Source organism: Heterocephalus glaber, unplaced genomic scaffold (assembly GCF_053883595.1).
Source record: "Heterocephalus glaber isolate CG9 unplaced genomic scaffold, H.glaber_assembly_v1.0 deba00001461, whole genome shotgun sequence".
NCBI lineage: Eukaryota > Metazoa > Chordata > Mammalia > Rodentia > Bathyergidae > Heterocephalus > Heterocephalus glaber.
This window is the reverse complement of record NW_028258308.1, coordinates 35,225,354-35,252,011: the sequence shown is the minus strand read 5'-3', so window position 1 is coordinate 35,252,011 and position 26,658 is coordinate 35,225,354. Positions and strand designations below refer to the sequence as shown.

Below are 26,658 nucleotides of genomic sequence, written 5' to 3'. Positions count from 1 at the left end.
TCTCTTAAAAATAAAACACAAGCAAAATTAGAGAGTGGATGCTTATCTATGCAAATATATTCGCCCTGGCTCCACCTTTTCTGCCTTTTTCCTGCCAGGATTCTTCTGGCTTTACGACTTTGTGTCGTGAAATGAAGTGTTATGGCAGTATTGGCGGAAGCGAGTCTTGAGTTTTACGGCAATGATGTTCTCTGGGGCCGGATGTTGCTGGGCACAGATGGTGTGCGGGAAGGGCTGCAGGTACTGGTGGTATTGTTCGTGTCATGGCCCAGCAGTTTATTTCTTAAACTTTTTTTTCCTCTTTTCTCTTTTTGCGCCTCCAGAAAGAGTATTTTCTCCACCGCATCAAGTCTGAAACTAGCAGAAAGGCCCCTTTCTCTTATTCACACTTTATTATCCCGCTCAGCCTCGCCCTTCTGCTCCAAGACATCTTGTCTCTTTATTTTATTTGTTGTTACTTGTTCTTTGGGAGAATTCCAGCCTCGGAGTCATCCGCTCTTCTTTGTTGGGTTCCACCCGGCTCCAGTCTTGGTCTCTGGGTGACGGGGAGGAGCTGACGGGCTCCTCCGCGCTGAGGAATGGAACTTGACGGCGCTGAGACTTCGCGGGAAGGCGCTTCTTTGCCTGGAGACCGGTCTCCCTCTGCCCTCGGGCACGCCTTCTCCAAGATTTTGCTTTATCTTACCGGCCTGGAGGCACGAAGGCGCAACACAAGAGATATCTCTTTTAAAGACCTCATTGCTCTAATAGAAGCCACAGAATGTGACAGATTATTTGAGAGGGGTGGTGAACCTCACCACAAAATGCCGGAGACACTGGGGGAGGTGGCAAAAGCCCTGGAGAAGTATGCAGCCCCACCCAAGGAGGAGGAAGGGGAAGGTAACGGTTACTCTGAGGTGGCCGAGAAAGCAGCAGAAATTGGACTGGTATTTCTTAAGCTCTTGGGGAAAGTTGAGGATGCCAAAAATTCTCTGGTCTGCCCTGCGTGGAAGACAGGCCTGCGTCACTTGGCAGGACCTGTCTATGTTTTTGCCGTCACACACAGCTTAGAGCAACCATGGACCAGCCCAAGATCTCGGGAGGTGGCAGGACAGGTGCTTGCCTTTCTGCTTCAAATTACTGAATGCAGTTCTGTGGCAGGGTTCCTATGCGGGGAAAACGAAGAGGACAAAAGGAGATTTACTGTGATCCTGGGGCTTCTCAAACCCACTTTGAATAAGTAAGTACTTCTGCCCTTTGTCACTGACTTGAGCTTTGGCCTAAAGTTTTAGAGCTCAAGGGAACTTGAGTTTCTTCATCAGAAAAATAGGGATGTTGTTTTCTTTTGTTTTTTGGTACCCGGGATCGAACTCGGGTCCTTGCGCTTGTGCAGCGGGTGGTGAAACCACTGAGCTAAATCCCGGGCCCAGAATAGGGATGTTGTAATTGCAGATCTTTTAAAACCTGGAGAGTTTGTGATTTGCTAAAAATAAACTATCTAGAAACTAGCAAATTTGAGGTTAGAACCCAGTTTCCAGCCCTGAACAGTTGCCTTTGAAAGTTGGAAATTTTGATTAGTGATATGGAAAATTGGAAATTCTGCCCATCTGTCTGGAATTAAGTATCTTGTTAGGTGAGAATGGGGGTTTGAAGAGGATTTAAACTTATGTTTTCAATTTAAACCTAGATGTTTTTATCAGTCTTTGTTTGATTTTTTATTTTTTGGTACCAGGGATGGAACTCAGGACCTTGCACTTGCTCAGCAGGCACTGGAACCACTGAGCTAAATCCTGGCCCCTAAAACCTAGATATTTTTTAATTCATTGCTTGTTATTAAGGAAGCAATATTTGAAATGAAAAAGTAAAAACCTTTTAGATTACTATTAGGTAAAATACTTTTTGTGAGTTTCCAGTTGTTATTTTGTTTAGTATCTGTAGCACTGAAGTAATGAGGAAAAAGGTCCATAACTCATTTTCTCAGGAACTTGGAGTTAAAAGGCTTGGATTTGAGGCTAGTAGTGCTTCTAATTGCTGAGTAAGACAAGATTATAGCTTCTCTGAATCTCAGTTTCACTTGCAATATAAAGATAACATGCCTACTATTTTGAGGATTAGTTGAGTCATTTTATAAGCTATAAATTGATGTTCAGATGTTGATTCATTTGTTCCTTTATAATAATAATGTTAGACATTTCCCTTCTCTCCTATCTCAGCACCATCTTCACTGGGTAAATTATGTAAATTGTTTTAATGCACATCATAAAATGTATAACCATATCTTTGTTGTAAAATCATGGGTTTTGGGGGAGAGAAAGGGTACTGGAGAGTGAACCCAGGGCTTTGTGCATACTAGGCGATCATTTCAGTGCTGAGCTATATCACCAGCCCTCCCCCTTTTTTGTTGTTTTTTTCTTTTGTGGTACTGGGGATGGAACCTAGAACCATCACACTGATCTAAATCTCCAGCCCTATTTATTTATCTACTTTGTTTATCTACTTTATTTTGAGACTTTATTTTATCTCACTAAGTTGCTAAGTTGTCCTGGCTAGTTTTGAACTTGTGACCCTCCTGCCACACCTCCCAGTGTGGGAGTTACAAATGTCCACCACCACATCCAGCCTCCAGCCCTTTTTTATTTTTATTTTGAGATAACATCTCACTAAGTTGCTTATTAGCCTGGCCTGAAATTCTTCATCCTTCTGCCTCCCTTTTTGAGTAGCTAGGATTATAGGCATGGGCCACCACACCAGGCTGACCTGATTAATTTTCTTCCCTAGTTAATATTCTGTCACTGTACTTAGTGTGATTAATATTGTACTTAATATTCTGTCACTGTACTTAGTGTGATTTCATGTATCCATTTAGGGAATCCTGGAAGAATAACCCTGCTGTCAAACACGTTTTCTCATGGACTCTGCAACAAGTCACTCGGCCCTGGCTAAACCAACACCTAGAGAGGATACTCCCCCCATCCTTGCTCATTTCAGATGATTATCAGACTGAGAACAAAATCCTAGGTGTACGCTGCCTACATCACATTGTGCTTAATGTGGTAAGCAGTCTCTACTGTCACCTGCATTTATGAGACAGACTGACTCATTATTGGCTATTCTTTATGATATAACTATTAATTTTGCTTATATTTATTTTAAATCTTTTATTAACTAGCTTTCTGTTAACACTGTTAAGTCATTAAATTCACTTATTTATGTATTTCTCCTTAAACTTTCCTTCTGCCAACCTTGTAGAACCTGTACTTTTTTTTTCCCCATACATTTTAAGGTAATATAGTTAAAAGGGTAATTATGTGCCTTGGGGTGTAACTCAGTGGTAGAGCATGTGCTTAGTTAGCATGCTAAGGTCCTGAGTTTCATCCCCAGCCCAAAAAGACCCCCCCCAGCAACAACAACAACAACAACAACAACAACAACAACAACTTGGGTAATTACAGAAGAAATAGGAAGCGCATCATTACCAAAATGAATCACTAGTCCTTGAGTGATTAACAGTTGACTTTCAAAAAGCAAAAAACAAATCAGAACCTGAAAGGGACTGTACAAAATCTGTAAGGTATTACTCAAACTTTTTTTTTTGACTTTATATTATGGAGCTTTCAAAATATATACAAAAATAAGCCAGGCATGGTGGTGTATGCCAGTAATCGTAGCACTTGGGAGGCCAAGACAGGAAGATTGTGGCAAGTTTGAGGCCAACCTGGGCTACATAGTGAGTTCCAGGCCGGCCCGAACTACACAGCAAGACCCTGTCTCAAAAAAAAAATTATCTAAATAAATATACACAGAAATCTCCATATTATCTATAATCCAATTTCAAAAATTATCAACAAAAATGATCAAGATCTTGTCAATTTGGGGAAAGCTTTCTTTTAACTGGATAATTTGTCTGATTGCAGCCGGTTGCTGATTTGCTGCAGTATAACAGAGCCCAAGTCCTCTATCATGCCATTTTCAACCATCTGTACATGCCAGAGTACCACCTCATTGAGGTAACTGTACGATTTATACATACCTATCTGGGTTCTCTAAATCGGAGGAGAAAATGGTATTACATAATAGGAAATAGTTGTGAGACATTTTCTTTTCTTGGAAATTGAGGATGATAACTAAAAGGTGTTGGTTGCCGAGTTAAATATATCTCCAAGACCAAGCAGGCATTTGCATTCTTGAAGCTTCACAGAAAAGTTTTGTCTTCATGTGGATCAGTTATATATTACTTGGAGGTAGCTTTATATCTGAAAATACTTTATTTTTATTAATTTAAATGTTCTTCTGTGCTGCCTTACATCAACACATGTATTCAAAACTCTTTGCATGTAGATTTTTTAGTGCCATTTATTCTTTTTATTCAGCAGACATTACTATATGCCAGTAACTATAGGTTCCAAGGATAAGTGAATTGGACAGAGGTTTTGGCTTTAAGAGACCCTTTGGAAGGACATTGGTGGAAATGGATATCCTGTATACATATATCTACATCAAAATATCATGCAGTGATAACTGTGTTAGAAGAGGTTTGTATGAAGTGCAGTGGGTGTTCAGTTAGGCAACTAACCAGGTTTAAGATGCTGTTGGGGGTGGTTTAAGGAGACTTTGGAAGGAAGCCTTATGGAGGATGTTTGCTTAGGAAGGGTGAATGGGACTTTCTGAGGGGGGGAGTATTCGGAATACAGAAGAAGCAAGTTACATAAAACTAAAGGTAGGAAAATTCCCTACGATGAATGTTATCATTATTAGTATCTAAAACTCACCAATAAATATTTTGCTTCAAAAAACAATTAGAGGTAGTGACATCTTTTGTGTGTGTGGGGATGACACTGAAAACTTCAGATGGAGTAGTCAAATTTGATATAAATTTGGACCATCTTAGATTCTGTGTAGGAGTGTTTTTATTAAAAGTATATGTAAATTCTGTGTATTATTAAGTCACTTAGATTTGTGATTTAGTGACAGTAGGCATAAAATCCTAAAGTGTGGGTTAAAGTCCCCATTCTGTCATTCTTCCTAGTTTATAAATTAGCAAAGAATTGTCCTGAGGACAAAATATTAACTTGAGACTGTCAGAGGGAGACAAAGAATATGAACAGTGTGAAAATTTAAAGTAATATGCACTTAACCCATTTATGCCGAAGATTGAAATTTTTTAATTTTTGCATAAAATGCATATGTTACCTAGAAAAATTCAAGGAACAAGATTTTGAAAACATTTCATCATGTTCTGCTGTTATGGATATTCCAAAAATGGATCACTAGGTATGGAAGGGTTAATATATTAATTGCTGATGTCTTAGAATTCTATGACATATACCTTAAGGACAGTAAGTAGGTTAATGAAGTTTTTTTAAAAAATTGGAAGTGTTGTGAATGGAAATGGATGAACTATAAATCTTCTTTCCATTCCTGCCTCCTAGGCTGTGCTCTTATGTCTGCTGGATTTATTTCCTGTCCTGGAGAAAGCCCAGCACTGGAAGGGAGATGCAGCCCGAACCACCACACACTGTGATGAGGTGCTGCAGCTGATCCTGACCCACATGGAGCCAGAGCACCGCCTGCTTTTGCGCAGGACTTACGCAAGGAACCTACCAGCCTTCGTGAGAAGGTGAGTGCTTGGGCTGCTGGCCTGCCATTTGCCCCAACTTTCACTCTTTGGTGTCACATCTTCTCTTTTGTCTTTAGGTTGGGGATCCTAACCGTCCGGCATTTAAAGAGGCTAGAGAGAGTCATCATTGGTTACCTGGAGGTGTATGATGGGCCAGAGGAGGAGGCTAGGCTGAAGATACTGGAAACCCTAAAACTTGTCATGCAGTACAGTTGGCCCAGGTACAGCAGTTATAGCATCCAGATAGGTGCGCCGAAAAGGAGAAAACTTAGGCAGTTTTCTCTGCAGAACTTGCCCAGGACTGCATTCAATGCAGAGCAGTAAGAGCATGTTACATATTTAAATTACCTTCTATTTTCACACACTTGTGAGATTTTGAACTGAAAAAATACCAGTAGAAAGTTAAACTATATCCCAAATGACTTAGATTGGTGTTCTGAAGACTCTTCTCCAAGTTACTTTTTCTTCGCACTGGGGATCAAATGCAACATCTTTATACAGAGCTACATCCTCAGCTTTGAGGCAGGGTCTGAGTTGTGCAGGCTGGGCTCAAACTTGGCAGACCTCCAAGCCTCAGACTCAGATTGCTGGGATTACAAGCTTACACCACCATGGCCAGCCCTACCCAGGTAATTTTTGATATCCCACAGGGCAAAAAAAAAAAACAAACATTCTTGGTCAAGTAATTTGGGAAGTAATTAGGTTATGTATCTTGCCAGATTTATAACTCATATGTAGAGGGCAGGAAGAAGTGCTATGTTAGACATGCTTCTTGTTCATCCTAAATTCCTTAAATGTGAGAAGGGAGCCCCTCACAGCTTAACATTTAACATTTGAAGAACAGTGATCAGAATGCTAATCTAGGATGTGGTTGCTTAGAAGGCATTCCAAATGTGGCCCACAGGAGGTTCCAGGAACAAACTGGATCCCAAACCAAGTCAGCAACGTAAGTGAAATTAACTGAAAGTTTAATTCAGCTAGTGCTCCAACAACATATAACATCTGTCCTATACCATACGTCTCTCACAAATGTATAAAGGAGTCCAGAGTAACCTTTCCCATGAGATTTTTTTCCCCTGGTCACATTTGAAACAGATCTCATCTGTATATTCTTTCTTCCCCACTAACCTATAATAAATCACAGTTTATGGAAGACTATGTCTGTTCTGTACTCCTACTAAAGTATATTAACTACCTGGTATTAGGTGCATAAATATTAAAAGAATGGACTAGAATAGAATAAAACTGATTCAGACTAATTCTATGGCAAGCCTTTAAAGAGCAGTGACCAAGATTCCAAATGTTGGGAGGTTAAAAACTGTGTGTGAAGAAGCTAACAGAGAACACATACGAATGATAACAGAGGATTGAGAGGCACACAAAGAATAGGGGAAGGCTGAATATTTTTTAGATGAAGGGATTAAAACTCCCCCAGTCATATTCTGTGCAGAAAGAGTTTATTGTATGTATTTTCACATTACAATTTGAATTATTTTGCAGCTTTCACAATGATGTAGTTTTATGGTGGTTAAAAAAAACATAAAATTTACCATTTTAAAGTATACAATTCAGTGGCACTACACTAAGTACTATGAAAATGTTATATAACCATCATCCCTATCCACTTCCAGAAATGTGTTTTTCAACTTTTAGGAAGGTTAATAATTACAAGAAAATAGGCTGGACTTAAATGATAGTAAGCTAGGATCTGAAATTACATCACTGAAAATTCTAATTGATGCTGAGCCCCAGGACCCAACCTTATTTCCCTTATTCTAATATGAACTTCCAAAGACGGTACAAAGTTAACTGGAATAAGTTAAAGGACCTTGGTCAGGTCCTTTTCTCTGGGCAAAAGTGTAGGATTGTGATGAGGATAGATCTTGTTTCCCCCCCTTACCCCATGAGGGGCCTGTTTCCTTAGAAGAGAAGCTTCTGGAAGGAGTTAGGGTGTTCTCAAGCAGGTGTTGCATGTGTGTGCATCTGCACAAGCAGCCTGCTGCAGAGGTAAAAGCAGATGGAGGGTAAGGTCCGGAGGCTGGTCTCTGGTTGTTTCCAGAACTAGCCCTTTCATGTCACTTTGACTTTAGTTCCTTCACTTTAAATGAGGGCTTTCCACCAGAATTCAAATTTGAATATCCTAATTTAGAGTAAATAGTTTTCTATCTGATTCCAGAATTTCCTGCAGACTTGTGGTCTTATTAAAGGCTCTCCTGAAGCTGATATGTGATGTGGCAAGAGACCCGAGCCTTACACCTGAGCCTGTTAAGAATGCCCTGCTACAGGAGGCCACAGATGGCCTGATCCTGTTGGACCGCTGCTCTCGAGGACAGGTAAAGGTAAGGCAGTCAGCAGCTGGTTTCACTTGGGCCTCCTTATACTCGGGTAATTCCTATGATTGATTAGAATTTACTGTTCATTTGCCTGGACAAGTCTGGAAATGAATATGGAGGGTTTTAGGTCTTCATATCTGTGCCCTCTGGTCTTCAATAGTTTTGATCAATACTTTATTCTTTTCTTTTCTCGTATTTTTGGTGCTGAAGATCAAACCCAGGACCTTGCACATGCTAAGGATGTACTTAGGATTGATCTATACCCTTAGACCCTTTTATTTTCCTTTAAAGTTACTCAGAACTCAGAGCAAAAGCCAAAAGAAAACAGGCAAAAGCATTATTACCAGAGTTTGTAACATTTAAGTTGTTCTTGTGAATTAAAAAAAAAAAAGGCAATGGGCTCTAAGCCACCAGAGTAATAGTAATTATTTAGAGTAATTCAGATACCCGAAATGTTTCCATTTTAAAGGGAGGAACTATCTCTTAGGTAGATGTTTTTCCATTTCCTGTATGTCCAAAATGGAATTCCTCCCATTGGTTCCACAAAAGTCAACTTCTCCAGACCATAGCTTATTATAGCTATGTGTACATTTATATGTATGTAATGAACTAGTTGTCTCATTTCTTACTGTATATAATATAGAGATTTTTAATTGAAAGACTGAATGCAGCATGAAAAGAAATTTATATCCTAAAAATATTTAGAGATAGTATGGCTTTTTTTTTTTTTTTTGGTACTGGGGATCAAACTCAGGACCTCACGCTTGCTAAGCAGGCTCAGCACAGCTAAGGTACATCCCCGGCCCCTAGTGCGGCTTTTTTTTTGTTTTTCCTAGTGTGGCTTTTAATACGTGTTCTGACTGTAAGCTCTCCTCTAGTGTCATCCTTTTATTACTTCTTTGAATAGTAAGACAGAAGAATAAAGGTAAAAGGGGAAAAAACAATTCTGTAAAAAGTTCATGCCTGTTTGGTTCCATGTTTCAGGATCTCCTGGCGAGAACCCTCCTGAGCTGTACAGACACCACAGTGGTGAGCTGCATCAGGCGAGTGCAGCAGGACTCTGAAGGCATGTCCTACCATGGAATTTAAGAATATTTCCCAAGGGAAAGGTTCTTCTGTCCCATATTGTACAAATGGAGTGATGGAGAAAGGCATTTTTGTATTAAACATTTTAAATTGGAGTTTCTTTTTTCCTCCTCTTGTTCCTTTCACCTTAATAGGAACAGGGAAAGGTGAACAAGGAAAAATTGAAAACCCACCATTTTTAAATAAAGGTTAGGAGGAAAAAGAAATGGACACCAAGGAATTCAGTGCTTAAAATTTAGAAATATTCACACCCACAATCTTCATTCAAGCTCCAGGAACTCACCCGTGAAGCTTCTTGGATTCAAGCTGTCACTTCAGCACATACGCTATAAAAATGTTCATTCACGAGTTTTCTCCATTTACTTCACATTTCTTGCCTCAGTGAAGTAGCATAAATATTAAAAACACAAATATTGTGTGAAATATACCAAAGAGCAAAAAATGGGAGGTGCATATAAATGGAAAGAAGACCCTGAGCATGCTCAGTCCTGATTACACTTGGAGAGAAATCACATGGTTTTGGCCTTGGCTGTGGGCTCTGTCTCCTGCTCATACTCTATCTCTACATAGGCTCGTTTTCTGCGCAGAACTCCTTTCAAGGGTGTTTTCCCTTTGTGCTTTGCATTAAGAGCCTGTTCTTCCTCTTCACCGGATGATTTCTCATACTGATCTTCATCATCACTGGCCTCCAGTTTATCCATACCCTAATACACAGCAAAAAGGTCAATCAGGAAAGAAAACATTGGACTTTTCCAAACTCTTCACTGAGCAGAAACCCTCTAGTTTCTTCTGCTACAGGCCAAAGGGCTTTTATTTTTAAACCGCAGCTCACCTCAAAATCACTTAGGTCACTTTCGTCTACTTCATCATATTCCACAAATTCTCTTTTTCCTACATCCTAAAATAAACCAGTTATTAGGTTTAAAATACATAATGAAGATCCCTTTGAGACTGCAGCACAATTCTTTGATAAGTAGATAATATAATCAAAACCTACACATTAGATATTGGGCAACCAAAATTTAGTCATTCTCAAGTTTAATTCTGAATTTAAAAAAATTTTAGGGACAGAAAACTGTCATGCCTGATGTCAAACATCAGTGGTAAAACATCTTTAAAGTAGGGCCAAAAATGTTAACTTATAAACAGTTTGTTGGCTGAGCCTGCAGAACAAAGAAGCTACTGCTAAACCAAAATTAATTTCCTAATGATGAGAAAGGTGGGAAAATTATTCCAGCTAGAGAGCTAAAGATGATATTCTATCTCTAGGTCACTGCTTATCAAAAAAAAAAAAAAAACTTACTTCCTCATCATCTTCATCATCTTTCTCCTCCTCATCTGAAGAATCACTCTCTGCCTCCTGTTGTTCCAGAGCCTTGTCAAAGGCGTGAATGGGGAAGTTGTAGATGTCGCCATACTGAAGAAGGAACAGATGACAGCTTTAACTGTGTGTGGGAATTGCACTTCAGTTTCCAGTATTCTACAACCATATTAGTTTTTCCTCACTGATTAAATGAGAATACTTAATATGATGAGGAACATTTCTGTATTATTTGCAAGCCTAGTGCTGGCCATTTTTGGTATTTACATAACCAGTGGTTAACATCAAATAGGTGGCCTATATGAGAGACAGAACCAAGTCATTAAAAGTTTAGTAGTTTATGAACCCTATCCATTGGGACAAATGGAGTTTTGTTGACAAGAGGCAATAATAACGTATTTTTAACATGTTGTCTGTAAATGACATTGATTTTTTAAAAGATTTTAAAACTTATTTCAAAGAACCTTAAAAGATTAGTGTAATACATGGGAGGAACCCTAAGGGTTTTACAAAGACCAGGCACTGCTGAGTTTGGAATGACAAACGAAAATAATGGCAAATGGCAAGGTGTCCTATAAATTGAGTCAAGGGTAATGAAAGCATTTTATGTGCTCCCACTGATGAACTAAAATGAGAAACCCAGGCCTATGTGAATTTCTTTTATTCCAAGGATAAAATCAGAGTGGGAACCTTTCTAGCATCTTTAAAAATAAAACACATTCCCCAAAATTTCTTAGCATGCTACCACTTAAAATCTGCTTATACCCCAGAGCTACTGGTTTTCTCACCGTGTCTTGTTTCAGTCTCTCCAGCAGTTCCTTCTCAATGGCATTGTCCAGCTGAGCAGCTATTAATGCCTTTTCCTGTTCAAGAAAAGAACAAACCCATTTGCTTCACTGGTGCTTTTTTCAGTCCATGGAGGTAGAAGAAACTACTAAGTTTTTAATAAAAAACAAAATTTAATCATGCCCCACTACGTACTATTGCTGGGGTTTTTGCCACTCCAACCACATAATTTCTTTCTTCTTCCCCCTCAAATCCTCTTGGGAAGCTTTCAATTGAAAGGTTCTGTTTTATAAATACTGTTTTAAAAAATGTAAATTATAGCTAAATGGATGCATATTGAGGCCATACTCAAGTGAAATAAATAGGACACACGTGTAAATACCGAATAGTTTCTCTAGTGTGAGAAACTGAAAGTGTAAATAAGGATGAAAATGATTAAAACAAAGAATTGATAATGTGAAATAGGAAGAAAAGGTCCAAAGGTGTAGGGGAAGTGGGAGGGGAAGGGGAAAGGAAAGAAGGGAAAGAAAAAATTATGAGAAAAGGAAAAAATGGAAACAAAGTCTTTGTAAATAGGGAAGGCCGCACAGGTAATGGGGAAAAAATAAAAACCAAGATACATCATGTACAGGTATAAGCACCCAATGATAAATGTAAATGTATTGTACACCTAAAATGTACCAATAAAAGAATTTAAGCAAAAAAAAAAAAATACAGTAGTGTTTTAAAGTAAAGCCCTTAATATACCAGATATATGTGTGCATGCATTTAAGAATCTCAGAAAATTACCAACCCTAAACCCAAACTTTGTAAAAACTGAGGAAAAGGAAGTGACCTTCACCAATTTACAGCATATTTTCCAAATGATGTTAGATTTCATGTAATAGAAAAAAAGCTAAAAAGTCTCTTTTGTCAATGATCTCTTCAGACAGATAATAGCAACCTATACCACTTACAACCCCCCTCCCCAAAACAATTCAATTTACCTCTGTAAATTAAGATTTTGCATTAATTTGATAGTCCAAGTCTTAAGAGAGTTTTACATTGTTACACACAGAAGCTGTGTTAGAATGATAAGCAGTGTTTGGGATATATCACAAGGCTGGGAGATTAGGGGCCCATGGCTCAATTAAAAGGCTACACTGGATCTAGGCACAGTGGTGCATACCTATAATCCCAGCTGTTCAGGAGGACCTCAAGTTTGAAACCAGCCTGGGAAACTTAGCAAGACTGTCTCAAAATTTTTAACAGGTACCTGGGAATGTAGCTCAATAGTAGAATGCTCACAAGCATGCAGGAGGCCCTGGGCCCAATCCCAGTCCCTCACCACCACCACCACCACCACCACACACACACAAAGGATACAGTGATGTTCCACTTTGTTCTTTAGAGTGTGCTTACACCTCAGGAATGATCCACTGAGGTATAAGAATATATTCAAGACATATATTTTTTCCTTTAAAAAAAAATGTAAGCATTACTAATATTTTTCATGTATACTAACACTGATGCCTTGACTATATCCATAAAGCAAATAGTTCTCTGTCACATTTAGTGAACAAGATTATCTCCAGAGAAGAACATATTGAAAGTGGTCACCTCGCTCCTTTATTCAGATTGCTGCAGCATGTAACTAATTGGCTGGGGAAGTCAAGTGGATTTATAGATTAACTGGGTATATTGGAGAGTAACTGTAAAGGTATGCTGGTTATCTAATGGTGTATTTAGCACTTAAATACAGTTAAAAACAAAAGCAACATTTCAATAGTGTGTTGGAGGAACAAATTAATTTTAAAAATGTATTCTGTGGACATTTTAAAAGTGGGGCTTGGGATGAGGCACCAAGGACCCTTACCTGGTAAGTGCCAGGTCCTGGGTTCCCCAGAGTGGGGAACGTATGGGGGAGTATAGAAAAAAGTGATCTTTTCCATACATAATGTTGCTGAAAATGTTTCCTATAAAACTGCTAAAAATTAGCAAATAGAATTTTCCAATTCATTTAAAATTCTTCCAAATCTATTTTTCTCTTTTTTAGAGACTAAGATCCTACTATGTAGTCCAAGTTACCTTTGAAATCTCAATTCTCCTGCCTCAGCCTCCTGAGTGCTGTAATTATAGGTGTGTGCCACCATGTGTAGTCCCAAATCTATTTCTGAGAGTGCACCAAACTCATTTAAGGAAAAGTGTACAAGTTTAATTTATTCTGAAAAGTTTGAGAGAACACATTTGACAACTGGATAATAAGAAAACTCACCAGATGGACTTGAACAAAAAACCTAAGCATAATTGGAGAAGTAAAAATACGAAGTAGTTAATGCAAATAATGCATTTTCTGTATGTATCTTTGAGGTAGCTATCATTAAGACAGTGCTGAAAGGGGCCGGGGATTTAGCTCAGTGGTTCCGCCGCCTGCCTCGAAAGCGCAAGGACCCAAGTTTGATCCCCGGTATCAAAAAAAAAAAGATAGTGCTGAAAGATATACTTACTTTCAGCTAAGAACCAGACTTTTTCTAATTACAAACTTATTTATAATATACATTATACTGTTAGTGGAAGTATACATGTATTAATATTTACAAATAATATGTGTTGGGGAGTACATGTTCAAAAAGTGTTTTTGATGGAAAGACCATTTTAAAATGTGCGGAGACCAATGATATGACAGATTTAAGAAATAAGACCTGGTCTGAAGAGATGGCTTACTGGGCACGGCCTGGAAGGACTTTTCTTCTGCCCAGCTCCTCTCGTGAATTCTCTGCCTCTTGGACACCATGCCATGAGCAGCTTGTTGGAGCCAGCTGAGTATGGACTGAACAGTCTACCAACCACGAATAAAAATAAGCCTCTCCTCCTTCACTTGTGGGTGTCGGGTATTGTGTTTCAGAGAGAAGTAAAGTGAATATGTCAGCACTACATTAAGACATTGAAGGGTAGGGATGTAGCTCAGTGGCGCTGTGCCTGCCTGGCAAGCACAAGGTCCTGAGTTTGATCCCCAGTACCAGGGGAAAAAAAGACACTGAAGAAAAATCCATCTAATGAGAACATTGTTACATTTCACTGTAGAAATATTAGTGTGTTTGGTTAGAATGCTCAATCTTTGCTGAAGGTAATATAATATACACGACTGGCAACATTAAGATTTTGAATTCTGACACACTGGACAGAGATCAAGAATTTCAGACCAGTTGTGGATCTCTATTCTTTCTGTCCTTCAGTACATATATCCTTAAAGCAATCATATTTTAACCTGCACCAAAAGTCATACATAAGAGGAAAAATTAGATATCATAAGCATTAATACTGTTATCCATTAGTGAATCATTATCTAGAAACAATATAGATGGAAGATGGTGACTGTATCTTTCCCATTCATCCTGCCTCCACCGTCCTCTCGAAGAAAACACAGAAGCTATGATTACTGAAACAGTGAGTTACCTCTCTTCTTTTCTCCCTTCGCTCCACCTTCTTACTCAAGGGAACAAGTTTCCTCCTAGGAGAAATAAATCACATTATCTGAAAATGTGGGTCCATATGCTATGAGCACCATAAAAAAGATAATTTTTTGTGGTGCTTCTGTGGGCTCAGATCAATACAGCAATTTCTACTTATAAGTTCTAGAAATTTAATGCTACCACAAGTCAGACAGTTTAATATGTATTTTAATGTAGGTGGTTTTGGTTATTTTAGGCATTCTGAGACTTGTATGGGTATTCATTATATACTAAGGTTAATGCCTCAGTGAACTAAAAAGACTGATATCTTTAACATTTTCTCTACACATCATAATGAAAAAACATCAGTGTCTAATATTTCTTCACAGGTATTCTATTTACTCTGTGGCTTTCTTACCACTTTTCATTTTTCAATGACTCCAGGGTAAAGTTCTTACATTCCTGTTTATTCCCATCTTTTGGATTATTTTCAAATCTCTAATGTTAAGATTCCCTCAGAAATAATAAACTTTTCTGAAGCAGATTGTTGGGCATGGAAGGGAATAATCAGGTGTACTCTACTGTTTTAAAAGTCAGACAAAATCAACACCTTTAAAGTTTCTTCATCTTAGCCTAGCTTAAAAGATTACAAAATGTTGAATCTAACAGCATTATTAGAGGATTTACAATCTCAGCTTTATAACATGCTCCATGGAAAGAAGGATAGATTTAAAAATAAATTGGCCCAAATACTTACTGTCGCTTTAGTGTAAGTTTTCTAATTCGAATCAGGTACTGGGTTATCTTGGTGAATCTCTGCTTACATTTGTGTCGAATGAAGCGAGGCCAGTAAATCAGATTTTCATCAATTTGTTCCAGTGCTTTCTCATAATTTTTACTAAGCCGGACCTACCAGACCAAAAAAAGGAAGTTTGTAGGGCAAGGGAAAATGATTGATTAGGCTGTCACTGTCAATACCACATGTAGGGGACAAATGGGCTGCTTTACAAGTTTAATCTAGAGATGGGCAAGGAGGAGGGAAAAACACGTAGCACTTTTGGTCTTCATCAGTGGTCATCACAGGTTTGTGGTTATGTCTTACCCGTTCCCAGAGACGTCTAGGAAAAGCTGCTCGTTCTATAACCTTCATATACAAGTAGCACTGCCCTAAAGCATAAAGTAGAATACACTTAATATTATTTAGAGATTAAAGAACATCTCTTTAAAGGATGTTTAATAGTTCTCATGGAAGTTAAAACCAGGCAGTTACCTTTCTCTTCTTTGACAGTGGCATACTGACTATTTGCCAGTGGACAAGATGACCGGTTACACAGTCCAGTCAGGCTATATTCATTTCTGCAAAAGCCTTGAGTCTTTGTTCTAGGATGGAAGGGAGGAAAGAAACAAAGATTATAAAATGGTTAGGAAGAGAGCAACTAAAAGATTTTAGTCTAAAATGCCAATCTAGACTTTACCGTATCTTGAAGGAACAAAACTGCTTGTTTCCTAATGTATTCCAAATAACCTATGAAACAAAGTAAAAATCCATTTCAGTTGCCCTGGCCCAACAGACGCCATATGAAGTAAAAAAGACAATACTCTAGGGCAGTGCCTACTTTACTAAGGAGAGGAATCTTTTTTTTTTTGGTACTGAGAATGGAACTCAGGACCTTGAGCTTTTGAGGCAGGTGGCGGCACCACTGAGCTAAATCCCCAGCCCCTAAGGAATCTCTAAGGAATGAGAGGAAGAAATACTTTGTAAGAAAGCCTGACTTTACATGAATAACAGATTCTTGTACAAAAACTAAATGCAAATTAGTAAAAACTATACTCTCTCTACTCAGATAAAACTTCATTAGTATTCTGCAATTTTCCAGAATTTTTCTATACATGTATACATCCAACCAACTGTAATATGCCTACGTGTATATTTTTAACAAAAAATGAGAGCATATTACATATACTTTGTAACTTTCTTTACACAATGTGTTCATTCTGTTAAAGGTTGCATGGGACTGCATTTTAATACACATAACCACTTAATCTCACTGAAGGCAAGGAAAATTATTCCTATCCTTCACCAGCTAATATGCTCTTTATCCATTCAGTACTTACATACTTAATTCAGGTAAAGCACTGACATCTCCAAGTCTTGACACACAGTAAGCACTTAAGTATTTTTTGAAGGACTATATAGTCCTTCAGTTTTACCAATTTAGGGAGGGAGGTATATAAACAATGTATCACATAGTAGCAAAAAGCCATATAAAAGTGTGGGAGTGTAACAGGCTTTGAGCAATTGAGAAAAAGTTTTGAAAGTTAAAGGAAAAAAACCATACAAAGAAGGGTGAAGGAAGAGCACACGGGGTTTTATAGGGATGTCTGGTGGGGACAGAAGGAATAGGTAAGAGGAAGTAAAGCTGGAAAAGTAGGGTGCTCATTCAGGCTTGTGGTTTTACATATCATTTCTAAAGCGATGACTCCAAAATCATCATCTCTTTATTCTTTCCCGAGAGTCAGATTTGTCTGCCTCTAGCCTCCTACTTGACACTTCAACCTGGACATCTACAAGATATCATAATGGAGCTCTGAATTTCACAGCCCTCTGAAGAATAAATGTGGCACTCTTTCCACGGTCTTCTCCATTTCAGTAAATAAAATCACCACTGAACTATTTGTTTAAATCCAAAATCCTTTGATTTCTCTCCTTTTTTTCACTTAATCACCAAATCTTGTCAGTTGCACTGATAAAACACATCTGAAGTTCATCAATTTCTTTTCATTTCTACCATTACTACCCTCGTCTTTTTTGTTTTCATGCTTTTTTCCTCCTTCCAGCGTCCTTCACACAGCCAATAGAGAACTTTCACAGAGGCATTTCAGATGTCACCTCCCATTAAAAGCCCAAAAGATAGCTCCTAGAATACAAATTATCTTGCCCTGGCAGGCATATATACAACTCATTACTTCTCATTCTCTCGATTCCCTCGTACAAGGTACATTGGTGTCTTTATATTCCTTCCCTCTTATTGTCATATCTTTTTACCTTTACTGTTCCTATCTCCGAGAGTACTTTTAATTCGCCCCTTGCTGGCTGGCTCATTCTCATCTTTTAGGTCTGTGTGTCTCCCTCACGAGCACGTTATTGGAGAGCAGTTTTTTGGCTGCTTAACTACCAAATCCCCGGTAATTACAATGGCTGGTACATTGTAAGCACTATTTATCCAACAAGTAGCTCAATGAATGAAGCTGTTTCCAAAATTAAGGCTTCGGCAGACGGCAGAGCAAACACAAAGAAATACCTAACATGGGAAAAGCAGACTGAAAAGTCACACGTGCATAGATGCGAAGGGATCCTTAAATACGCAGCAAACATAAGACCCTTTCCCGCCTTCCCAAGTCCCAAAAGACTAACAGCACTGCAGAAAGTCTTATCACTAGGCAACGAGGACTGAGCAAGTCAGCCCCTGGGATGTGGTGGCAGCGTCCTGGTCTTTTAACCCGTTCGGGCAGCGAGCCGGGCTGGACACGAGTGTGACCCACTTTACAGAATCCGGTTCTGGACGTCTCGCGTCTGGAACTGCACGAGGCAAACAAATAAGCCAGCTGAGTATGTTTGTGGCTTTTAAATAAGTCCTAAACTGGGCGAAATTCCCTGCGCACAGCCGCGATGTCAGAACAACAGGAGGGGACTCACATCATCTGACTGCATGGTGTAAGCGGTTCAGGACGAAGCACCTGGTATGAAGAGAGAAGCCACGCTTCTTCCGCGGAGTCACTTCCGCAAAGCCGAGCCTCATCTCTCGCGAGAAACCCTGAGACTCTCGGAGTGCGTCGCATCCTCTGACGCCTAACTTCCGACGGATCTCTGCACCCGCCAGCGCCTGGTTGTCAGCGCCTGGTTGTCAGCGCCCGCCCGCCCAGCTTCCGTCCCGTCAGTGCGCGCTATGGGTCCACGCGCTGCGAGCTAGAGGATCGCGCGGAGCCTCTGGAGCGCCAAGGCTGGGTGTTTCCTGTCCTCGGCCCTGGGACAGGCAGTGAGCTTCGGAGAGGTGCGGACGGCGGTTGGGGCCTGTGCTCTTTGCCCCCCTTCATAAATTCTGAGCCCGCACTCCGCAATTTAGGCTCCGTCTTTTGTAGCCTAAACCGCGCTCTTCACCCCTACAGTCATCCTGCATGCCGTCGCCCTGGAGCCTCGCAGTCTTAATTCCCGAATTAGATAAGGCTTCAGATATCCGGCCGGCGAGGTAGCGCGCCCCTGTAATCCCAGCTACTCCCAAGGCTAAGTCCGGAGGATCTCACGCTCTAGGCGAGCTGAGCAGTTAGCTGAGTCCCTGCCTCAAAATTATAAATAGCAAATTAGAAGGGCTAGAGTGCTTTCCTACCACACACGAGGCAATCAGGAGGCTTCACAGGTCTCTTCAGCTTACTTCGCAGGGAGAAAAAGAAAATCCTTGATAGCTGATATAGTTTTATAAACAAAGGTTTAAAATGAAAGTGTAAGGATGGATTTTTAATTTGAAGACGTATCGCACACGAAGAAATTCAGTGTGTCGTAATGTAGTTTTGTTACATGCTGGTGAAAACGGCAATTCAGAACTATTGATTTTGGAGCCAAATTTAAGTTATAAAAACCAATGACCATTTGCTAGGTATCTTAAGGCAAATCACTATTAAGCCCTTCCCCCATTTGGAAAATGGGGTATTTGAGGATTAGAGGTATGTTAGATGCATAACTTGCTTCATAAAAAGTAGTTGTGATTGTTCTCATTACACAGTTGCCCTGTGCAAAGTTGGTTTAGAGACTAGAGGCGTGTCACCGTATGGGAAAGCCAAGTTATAAACACAATGGCAGGAATAAAAGGCTGGGTATGCCCAGCACCTGCACAGCCGTGCCTTGCACACTGCTTTAAGGCAAGGAATGTGTGTTTCTATTTGATTTAATCAAACACTTTTTCATACCACAGATGACCTGTGAATAATTACCACATGTAAAAGGTGGCTCTGGTGAACATCAAACTGAAATGCATAATATAGAGCCCTCCTATAAGTGATAAATATGCCTAATTATAAGTAATGTAGCAATATAGGCTAGTTAAAAACTATAAAGTGAGGAGTGAATGTTTTCTTTCATCCTTCAAAAGCCTTTAATTCATCAAGTAGTTTTGGAGCACCAGCTAATGTGTCAGATATAGTTCTAGGAGCTGGGATGTAACACACAGAAATGCTCTGTGCCCTCAAGGAGCTTGCTTGGTAATGAGTAGGGAGTCAGAATAAGCAAATAAATTATGCTGTATAATGTAGTGTCAAGTAGTGTTGTTATAAATAATAAAGTCACTGGGCATGGTAGTGCAGTCATTAATCCCAGTTCCCAGGAGGCTGAGGCAGGAGGATTGCTTGAGCCTGGGAGTTCAAGGCCAGTCTGGGCAACATAGCCAGACTATGTCACAAGTAATAATAAGGTTATTATTAACAAGTTAATAGAAAACAGGGCTGCTCTTCTAGAAAGAGCTATCGGGAAAGACGAAGGAAGTAGCTTACTGGGGAACTTCAGTGTTATGGCTTGTGTCTAGATGTCCCACCAAACCCTCATGTGGTCATAGGTGGGGCTTTTTCAGAGGTGGCTGAATCTAGAGTGTGTGATGCTGGAATTAAGGCTGTGTGATTACTAAGCTAGTCCACTGATTGGTTTGGCACCTGCCCTAAGTCAGGTAGCCTAGATAGAACATAAAAGGGACAGAGAAGCTGCTAAGGCCCCCTTGCTTGCTTTGCTAGCTTCTGCACCCCATGAACTGTTTCTCCTCTGCAGTGCTTGTCTGCCATGCCACTCTTCCTTGGAGCCAGCTGATTATGGACTGAAACCTCTACAAACTGAGCTAAATAAACCTTTCCTCTTTTAACTTTGGGTGTCAGATATTTTGTCTCAGCAACAAGAAAAGTAGGACACTCGGTGAAAGTTTCTGTCAAGGCAGAATAACAAGCAAGTGCAGAGTCCAGACAGATGGAGATGCTTGGAGTGATCAAGAAACACGAAGAGGAACAGGTGGGCTCCATGGTGGGGAACAAGGGCAGGGCAGCAGGCAATGAGACTGAAGAGGAAGCTGGGCCTAGATTGCGCACAGTTGTACTCAACCCTTGTAGTCAGGTCAACTGGAGGATATTTAAACAATCCTGGTGCCCAGACTGTACTTCATACCAAACAAGAATCCCAGAATGTGGGACCCAGGCGTTGCTGCTTTGATGGCTTTCTGGATGATTCTGGTGGGTATCCAAGGTTAGGACCACAGATGTAAGGATCTCTTTGGCTGCCATGTAAAATAGGGACCACACTCAGCAAGAAGACAGGGTAGACAATGATGAATGTAACTAATGTAACTGTACTCTATACCTAAAATGTACCAATAAACTTAATGGAAAAAAAAAGACAGGGTAGAAGGGCATTTCAGTAGTCCAGCAATGAAAAATGATGGTGACTTGAACCAAAAGAGTAGAGGCAGACATAATTAGAAGGATATATATATACACATATATATATATGTATATATAGTGTATGTTTGCAGTACAGAATAATGATGTTCATTTTGAGGAATTGATATATATAAGGTATCTTGATTATTTTTGATCCCTGCACTGCCTGTCTTATGTCCCCATCCTCCCACTCCCTTCCCTATCTCTAAAAGTATCTTCTTGTTTCCTACCCTCTTTTTATCCATTTATATGTTTATATTTTAGGTTTCTCATATTTAACTTTCTATGTCTGACTTATTTTGCTTAACATTGTGTTCTCAAGTTCCATCCATTTCCCTGGAAATGGCAATTTCATTCTTCTGTATGGCACAGTAACATGACATTGTGTATATGTACCATATTTTCTTTATCCATTCATTTCTTGTTGGGCATCTAGAGCTTAGCTATTGTGAATTGTGCTGCTATGAACATGAGATGCATGTGTCCCTGTACTATGATATCTTCAGTTTCAGAAATATGCCCAGGAGAGGTACAGCTGGGTCAGATGGAATTTCTAGTTTTAGTTTTTTGATCCATTCTTATTTCCATGGTAGTTGTAACAGTTTACATTCCCACCAGCAATGTAGAAGGGTTTCTGTTCCCTACAGCCTCCCCAGCATTTGTTGCTTTTTGTGTTCTTGATGATGGCAATTCTGACTAGGCTAAGATGGAATCTCAGAGTTGTTTTGATTTACATTTTTCTAAGTGTACAAGATGCTGAACATTTTTCATATCATTACTGGCTATTTGTACTTTTGATAAGTGTTCCGTTCATTTGCCCTTTTTCTGACTGGGTCATTTGTTTTGGGAGAGTTAAATTTTTTGAGTTCTTTATATATTCTACATGCTAGTCTTCTGAAGAGTAGCTGGCAAATTTTTTTTCCCGTTTAGTAGGTTGTGTTCACTCTGTTTCTTTTGCTGTGCAGAAGCTTTTTAATTTGGTATAATCCCATTTGTTTATTTATTTATTTATTTTTTGGTACCAGGGATCTAACTCAGGACCTTGAGCTTGCGAGCCAGGCGGCGGCACCACTGAGCCAAATCCCTGCCCCTTGTTGATTTTTGATATTGTTTCCTGCCTTATTGGAGTTCTTCTCAGGAAGCTCTTGCCTGTTCTTATGGTTTCAAGTGTTTCCCTTGTGTTACCTTCTAGCCATCTCAAACTTTCTGTTTTTGTATCTAGGTCTTTTATTCACTTTGATTTGATTTTAATACAAGGTGAGAGGGATCTAGTGCCAGTTCTGTACCTGGCTATTTAGTTTTCCTAGCACCATTTGTTAAAGAGGCTATCTTTTCTCCAACACACATTTTTGGCTCCTTCCCCACCCCACCCCCCGCTCCCGTATCGGGGATCGAACTCACGACCTTGCACTTGTGAGGCAGACGTGGCTCCATTGAGCTAAATCCCCAGCCCTGCCTTCAGGATATATTTTTAAGGTATAGCTCACAGGATTTGCAGATATGTAGGTTGGGTATGAAATGGGAGCGAAAACAGTCAAGGAAAACTTCACCATTTGGCGTCTGGACAATTAGGTGACCAAAGTGCCACTGGAAAGTGGAGATTTGGCAGTGGGCTACATGGAGAATCAAGTGATCAGTTTTAGACTTGTTAAACTTCAAATGACTTTTAGACATCCGAGTGAAAGTGCCCCCCCACCCCGAAGGCAGTTGGTATATAAATCTGGAGTTCAAGAGAGAAATGCCATCATAGATATACAATCGGGACTCATCAATATAAAACCATGAACTTGAGCAAGAATATGTAGGTCTAAAACACTGAAATATTTTCCTGAGATACTGCCTAAAATATTTTTGGAAATATATGCTCAGTTGCACAGTACTAAACTTATACCTAAGAATTTTTGTCAAATACTCAAAATTATGTAATTTCTGGAATCTTTTAGGCATTGACATTTTAAAAAGTTAACAATAACCCCACTTATCCGTGGTTTTTGCAGTTTTAGTTGCCTGCAGTCAACTCTGATTTGTAAGTATTGCAAGGATAATTCCAGAAAGAAACACTTCATAAGTTTTAAATTACTTTTTACTTTATTCAGTGTTGGGGATGGAACCCAGAGCTTCGTGCATGCTAGACAAGCACTCTACTACTGAGCTACATCCCCAGCCCCATAACAGTATATGATATAACTTTCCTATTTTATTATGCTATTGTCGTTAATCTCTTACTGTGCCTGATTGAGAAACTTTATCATAAGTGTATATGTATATAAAAAAAGGATACATAGTGTTGGGTACTATCCATGGTTTCAGGCATCCTCTGATGTCTTGGAAAGTATTCCCTGGAGATAAGGGAGGGGATAATGTACAATATAACTTGAAATATAAATGTCATAGATTTGAAGGCCAGCATATTTCATTTTTTTAAATGGAACAGTCAGAAATGTTAGTTTTCTTTTCTTCTTGAACATGAACATATTCCATTTCCCCAATAGAGTTTTATCCTAATGTGATATATTTTACTCTTAAATGATGCCTTCTTGATTATCCTATCACATTTTCAGCCACAAAATATTCTTATAAATTAAAGTAATTTTTAAAAAACTATCCTATAATTTTAGGTATGTATTAAGAAAAAATTTTTATAGAATCAGTTATTGCAATTATTATTAATAGGCAGTTGACAGAAACATGTCAGAGCTTTTCAGTATGTCAGATATAGCTCACATGTTTTTGTTTTTGTGGGGTTTTTGGTACCAGAGATTGAACTCGGGACCTTATGCTCATGGAACCACTGAGCTACATCCCCGGCCAGTAGCTCACATGTTTTTGTCCACACAAAAACTTGTTCATGACTGTTCATAGTGGCATTCATAACAGCTAAAAAGTAAAAACATTACAGTTTCCATCAACAGATGAATGGAAAAGCAAAATATGGTAAGTCCATACATAAAAAGAAAGTACAGATAGCTTGTGTCTAGATGTCCTCCTAAAGCTTCATGTAGTCACAGGTGGGACTTTTCAGAGGTGGCTGGATCTAGAGTGTGTGGTACAGGATTAAGTGTGCAATGCTGGGATTAAGGGTGTGTGATTACTAAATGAGTCTACTGATTGGTTTGGAATAATTCTGGTTGTGGATAATAGGAAGGCCCACCCTGGTGTGTGTGGCACCACACGAAGGGTGGGTAGCCTGGAAGGGATAAGAAGGAGAGGCAGGCTGCTGTGGTGGCTTTTCTCACTAATTCACTGCTTTTCTGCCTTCCTGCCTTCTGCCCCCATGAACTGTTTCTCCTCTACAACTGATGCCCCTCTGCCATGCCACCCGGCCTTGGAGTCAGTCAACTATGAACTGAAACCTCTATAAACTGTGAGCCAAAATAACCTTTCCTCCTTTAACTTAACTTTGGGTGTTGGGTATTTTGTCTCAGCAATGAGAAAAGTAACTAAGAAATGAATAAACCTTGGAAGCATTATACCAAGTGAAGGAAGTCAATCACAAAAGACTACATATTGTCTAATTTCATTTGTATGAAATGCCAAGAATGGATAAATCTACGGAGACAGAGAGTAGTTCAGTGTTTCCCAAGGACTGGTAGGGTGGCAGGGGTTATTGTGGGGAAATTGGACCAGCTACTGTACAAACAGGCTTTCTTTTGGGGAATGAAAATGTTTAAAACGTGATTATGGGGCTGAGGATTTAGCCCAGTAGTGCTACATCTGCCTTGCAAGTGCAAGGTCCTGAGTTCGATCCCTAGTACTGGAAAAAAAAAAGTGATCATGGTCATACTTGCAAAATTCAGTAAACGTACTAAATAGTGTTGCTTTGTGTGGTTATTGCTTATTTTAATAAACTGTTATAAAATAAAATGAAAGTAATCCTGGTATCCTTCAATGGGAGGAGAGTAAATGAAGTATTATATTCATACTATAGTGCACTACTCAGTAATGTAAATGAACAAACCATACACACGATGGTCTGGTTAAATCTCCAGAAAATTATGTTGGAGGATAATCTCAAATGGTTACATATGATATAATTCATTTATATAACATTCTTGAAAGAATAGAAATGGAGATTAGTGGTTGCCAGGGCTTAAGGAAGGGGTAGAGGCAAGAGAGAACAGGATGTAGCTATATAAGAGCAACTTGATAGTGAAAATGCTCTGTATTTAGAATGTATTCATGTCAGTATCCTTGTTATGATACTATACTATAGTTATACAAAGTGTTATTTTTGGATGAAACTAGATAAATGGTACATAGGATCTCTCTGTCATTCTTATACGTGTGAATCTACAAGCCTCTCAAAAATCATGTTAAATAAATTTCTTTTTTTAGTGATCTATTCTGAAATGTTTCCAGATGAAGTGATATGATATTTGGGATATACCTATAAAATAGGTCAGTGAGGGGCAGGTGGCTAAATGTGCAAGAACAAAACTGGCCATGGTTATGTGGAGGCTCATTAAACTATTCTCTTTACCTGGAGAGATGGGAACGTTTTTGCAGTACCTGTTTAAACATATATGACAATACTAGTATTATTATTGGTAAGGATCTCCATGATCAGTAACTGTCATCACCTGGGAGAGTATATGCAAATTGGCAGACCCACTTTACAAGGCAGTGTAACTATACCCTTTAAAATATATTTTCACATCCTATGACCCAGCAGTTCTGCTTCTAGATACACATTCTAGAGGAATTTTCACACAAATCTACAAGAAAACATACACAGAAATCTTTGAAGCAGTATTGCTTATACAACAAATATAAATAATACAAAAGTTCACCAATAGAAAAATAGATGTCACTTGCATTATGAGCAAACAGTGGAAAATTATATAACAGTAAAGATGAATGACAAAATCTATATTGTCAGCATGGATAAGTCCCAAAACTATGACGATTGATGAAAAAATAAATTACAAATGTAAACTCTATTAACTGATGTGTAACAATTGGTCCACAGATTTATCGGCTTAGAATGACACACCCATCTATGACTTTACAGGATTCTTGGCCCTGCATACATGGGTCCTCTGCCCAGACTCTCAGTGCAGCAGTTATTATGTTGTCAGGCCTGCATTTTCATCTGTAGGCTCAACTAGGGAAAAAGCTGCTTCTGAGTTCGCTCAGAACTGGCAGTATTACTTCTTTGAGACTGAATGACTAAAGGCTGAGCTTTTCTGTGGGGTACAGCCTGAGACAGCTGCTCCTTGCCACTGAAATTTCTCTACACAGCTGCACAATGCACCAAACTGCCAATGACAGCCTCTCATTCTAATGTGCTAAAGCGTTCTTAATGATGCAAGCCTTTTCCTATCCTTTAGCCACACAGTACTCCATTGTTAAATGGAGTCACAGGCCCCACCCTCAGGGGCAGGGGATGACACAAGACACGAACAATCTGTGGGGGGAATCACAGATGTCACCCACCCCAGGGCCACCCTGACGTGTCTGCAGTGGAAACGTGATGTATCTGATGTAATCCACAAAAGCACACGCAGTCACACTGTGTTGTTTAACGATGTGCTTGTGTGTGGGGAAAGTGTAGAGATATGTGCAAATGTAAGTACCATTCTCACTCAAGGCTGGAGGTGGTGTGGAGGAAGGGAATGTGATTGTGGAGCCTAAGCA

General features: G+C 39.4%; 3 protein-coding genes across 9 annotated transcripts in view; 2 read left to right on the top strand and 1 right to left on the bottom strand.

Annotated features, from left to right (window-relative positions):
- The first annotated feature begins 175 nt into the window (after positions 1 to 175).
- Positions 176 to 9,110, top strand: Tti2 (TELO2 interacting protein 2). Its single transcript, XM_004855401.4, has 7 exons — positions 176 to 1,219; positions 2,846 to 3,032; positions 3,894 to 3,986; positions 5,409 to 5,596; positions 5,674 to 5,817; positions 7,773 to 7,935; positions 8,914 to 9,110. Exons 1-7 carry the CDS (start codon positions 579 to 581, stop codon positions 9,016 to 9,018), a joined length of 1,521 nt encoding a protein of 506 aa, XP_004855458.1. The 5' UTR covers positions 176 to 578; the 3' UTR covers positions 9,019 to 9,110.
- On the bottom strand, positions 7,037 to 18,383 carry Mak16 (MAK16 homolog). Of its 2 annotated transcripts, none has more exons than XM_004855399.4 (10): positions 18,251 to 18,383; positions 16,029 to 16,078; positions 15,824 to 15,933; positions 15,656 to 15,720; positions 15,311 to 15,462; positions 14,558 to 14,612; positions 11,125 to 11,199; positions 10,319 to 10,432; positions 9,848 to 9,913; positions 7,037 to 9,719 (listed from the first exon to the last, which is right to left on the bottom strand). In XM_004855399.4, the coding sequence occupies exons 1-10, from the start codon at positions 18,263 to 18,265 to the stop codon at positions 9,525 to 9,527; spliced, it is 897 nt and encodes a 298-aa protein (XP_004855456.1). In that variant the 5' UTR covers positions 18,266 to 18,383; the 3' UTR covers positions 7,037 to 9,524. The 2 variants fall into 2 exon arrangements, with proteins under 2 accessions (XP_004855456.1, XP_087073403.1); XM_087217277.1 differs by lacking the exon at positions 18,251 to 18,383 and adding an exon at positions 17,600 to 17,948.
- A 49-nt stretch (positions 18,384 to 18,432) lies between these two features.
- Pofut3 (protein O-fucosyltransferase 3) overlaps positions 18,433 to 26,658 on the top strand; it is a 431,777-nt gene continuing 423,551 nt past the window's right edge. For 2 of the 6 annotated variants that reach the window (XM_021236835.2, XM_021236833.2), the window contains exon 1: positions 18,434 to 18,605. Coding sequence is in view for 2 of the 6 variants with exons in the window: in XM_021236834.2 (XP_021092493.1) it covers positions 20,555 to 20,596 (42 nt within the window). In the remaining 4 variants the exon portion in view is untranslated. The other 4 variants (XM_021236834.2, XM_087217269.1, XM_087217274.1 and 1 more) reach the window with 4 other exon arrangements.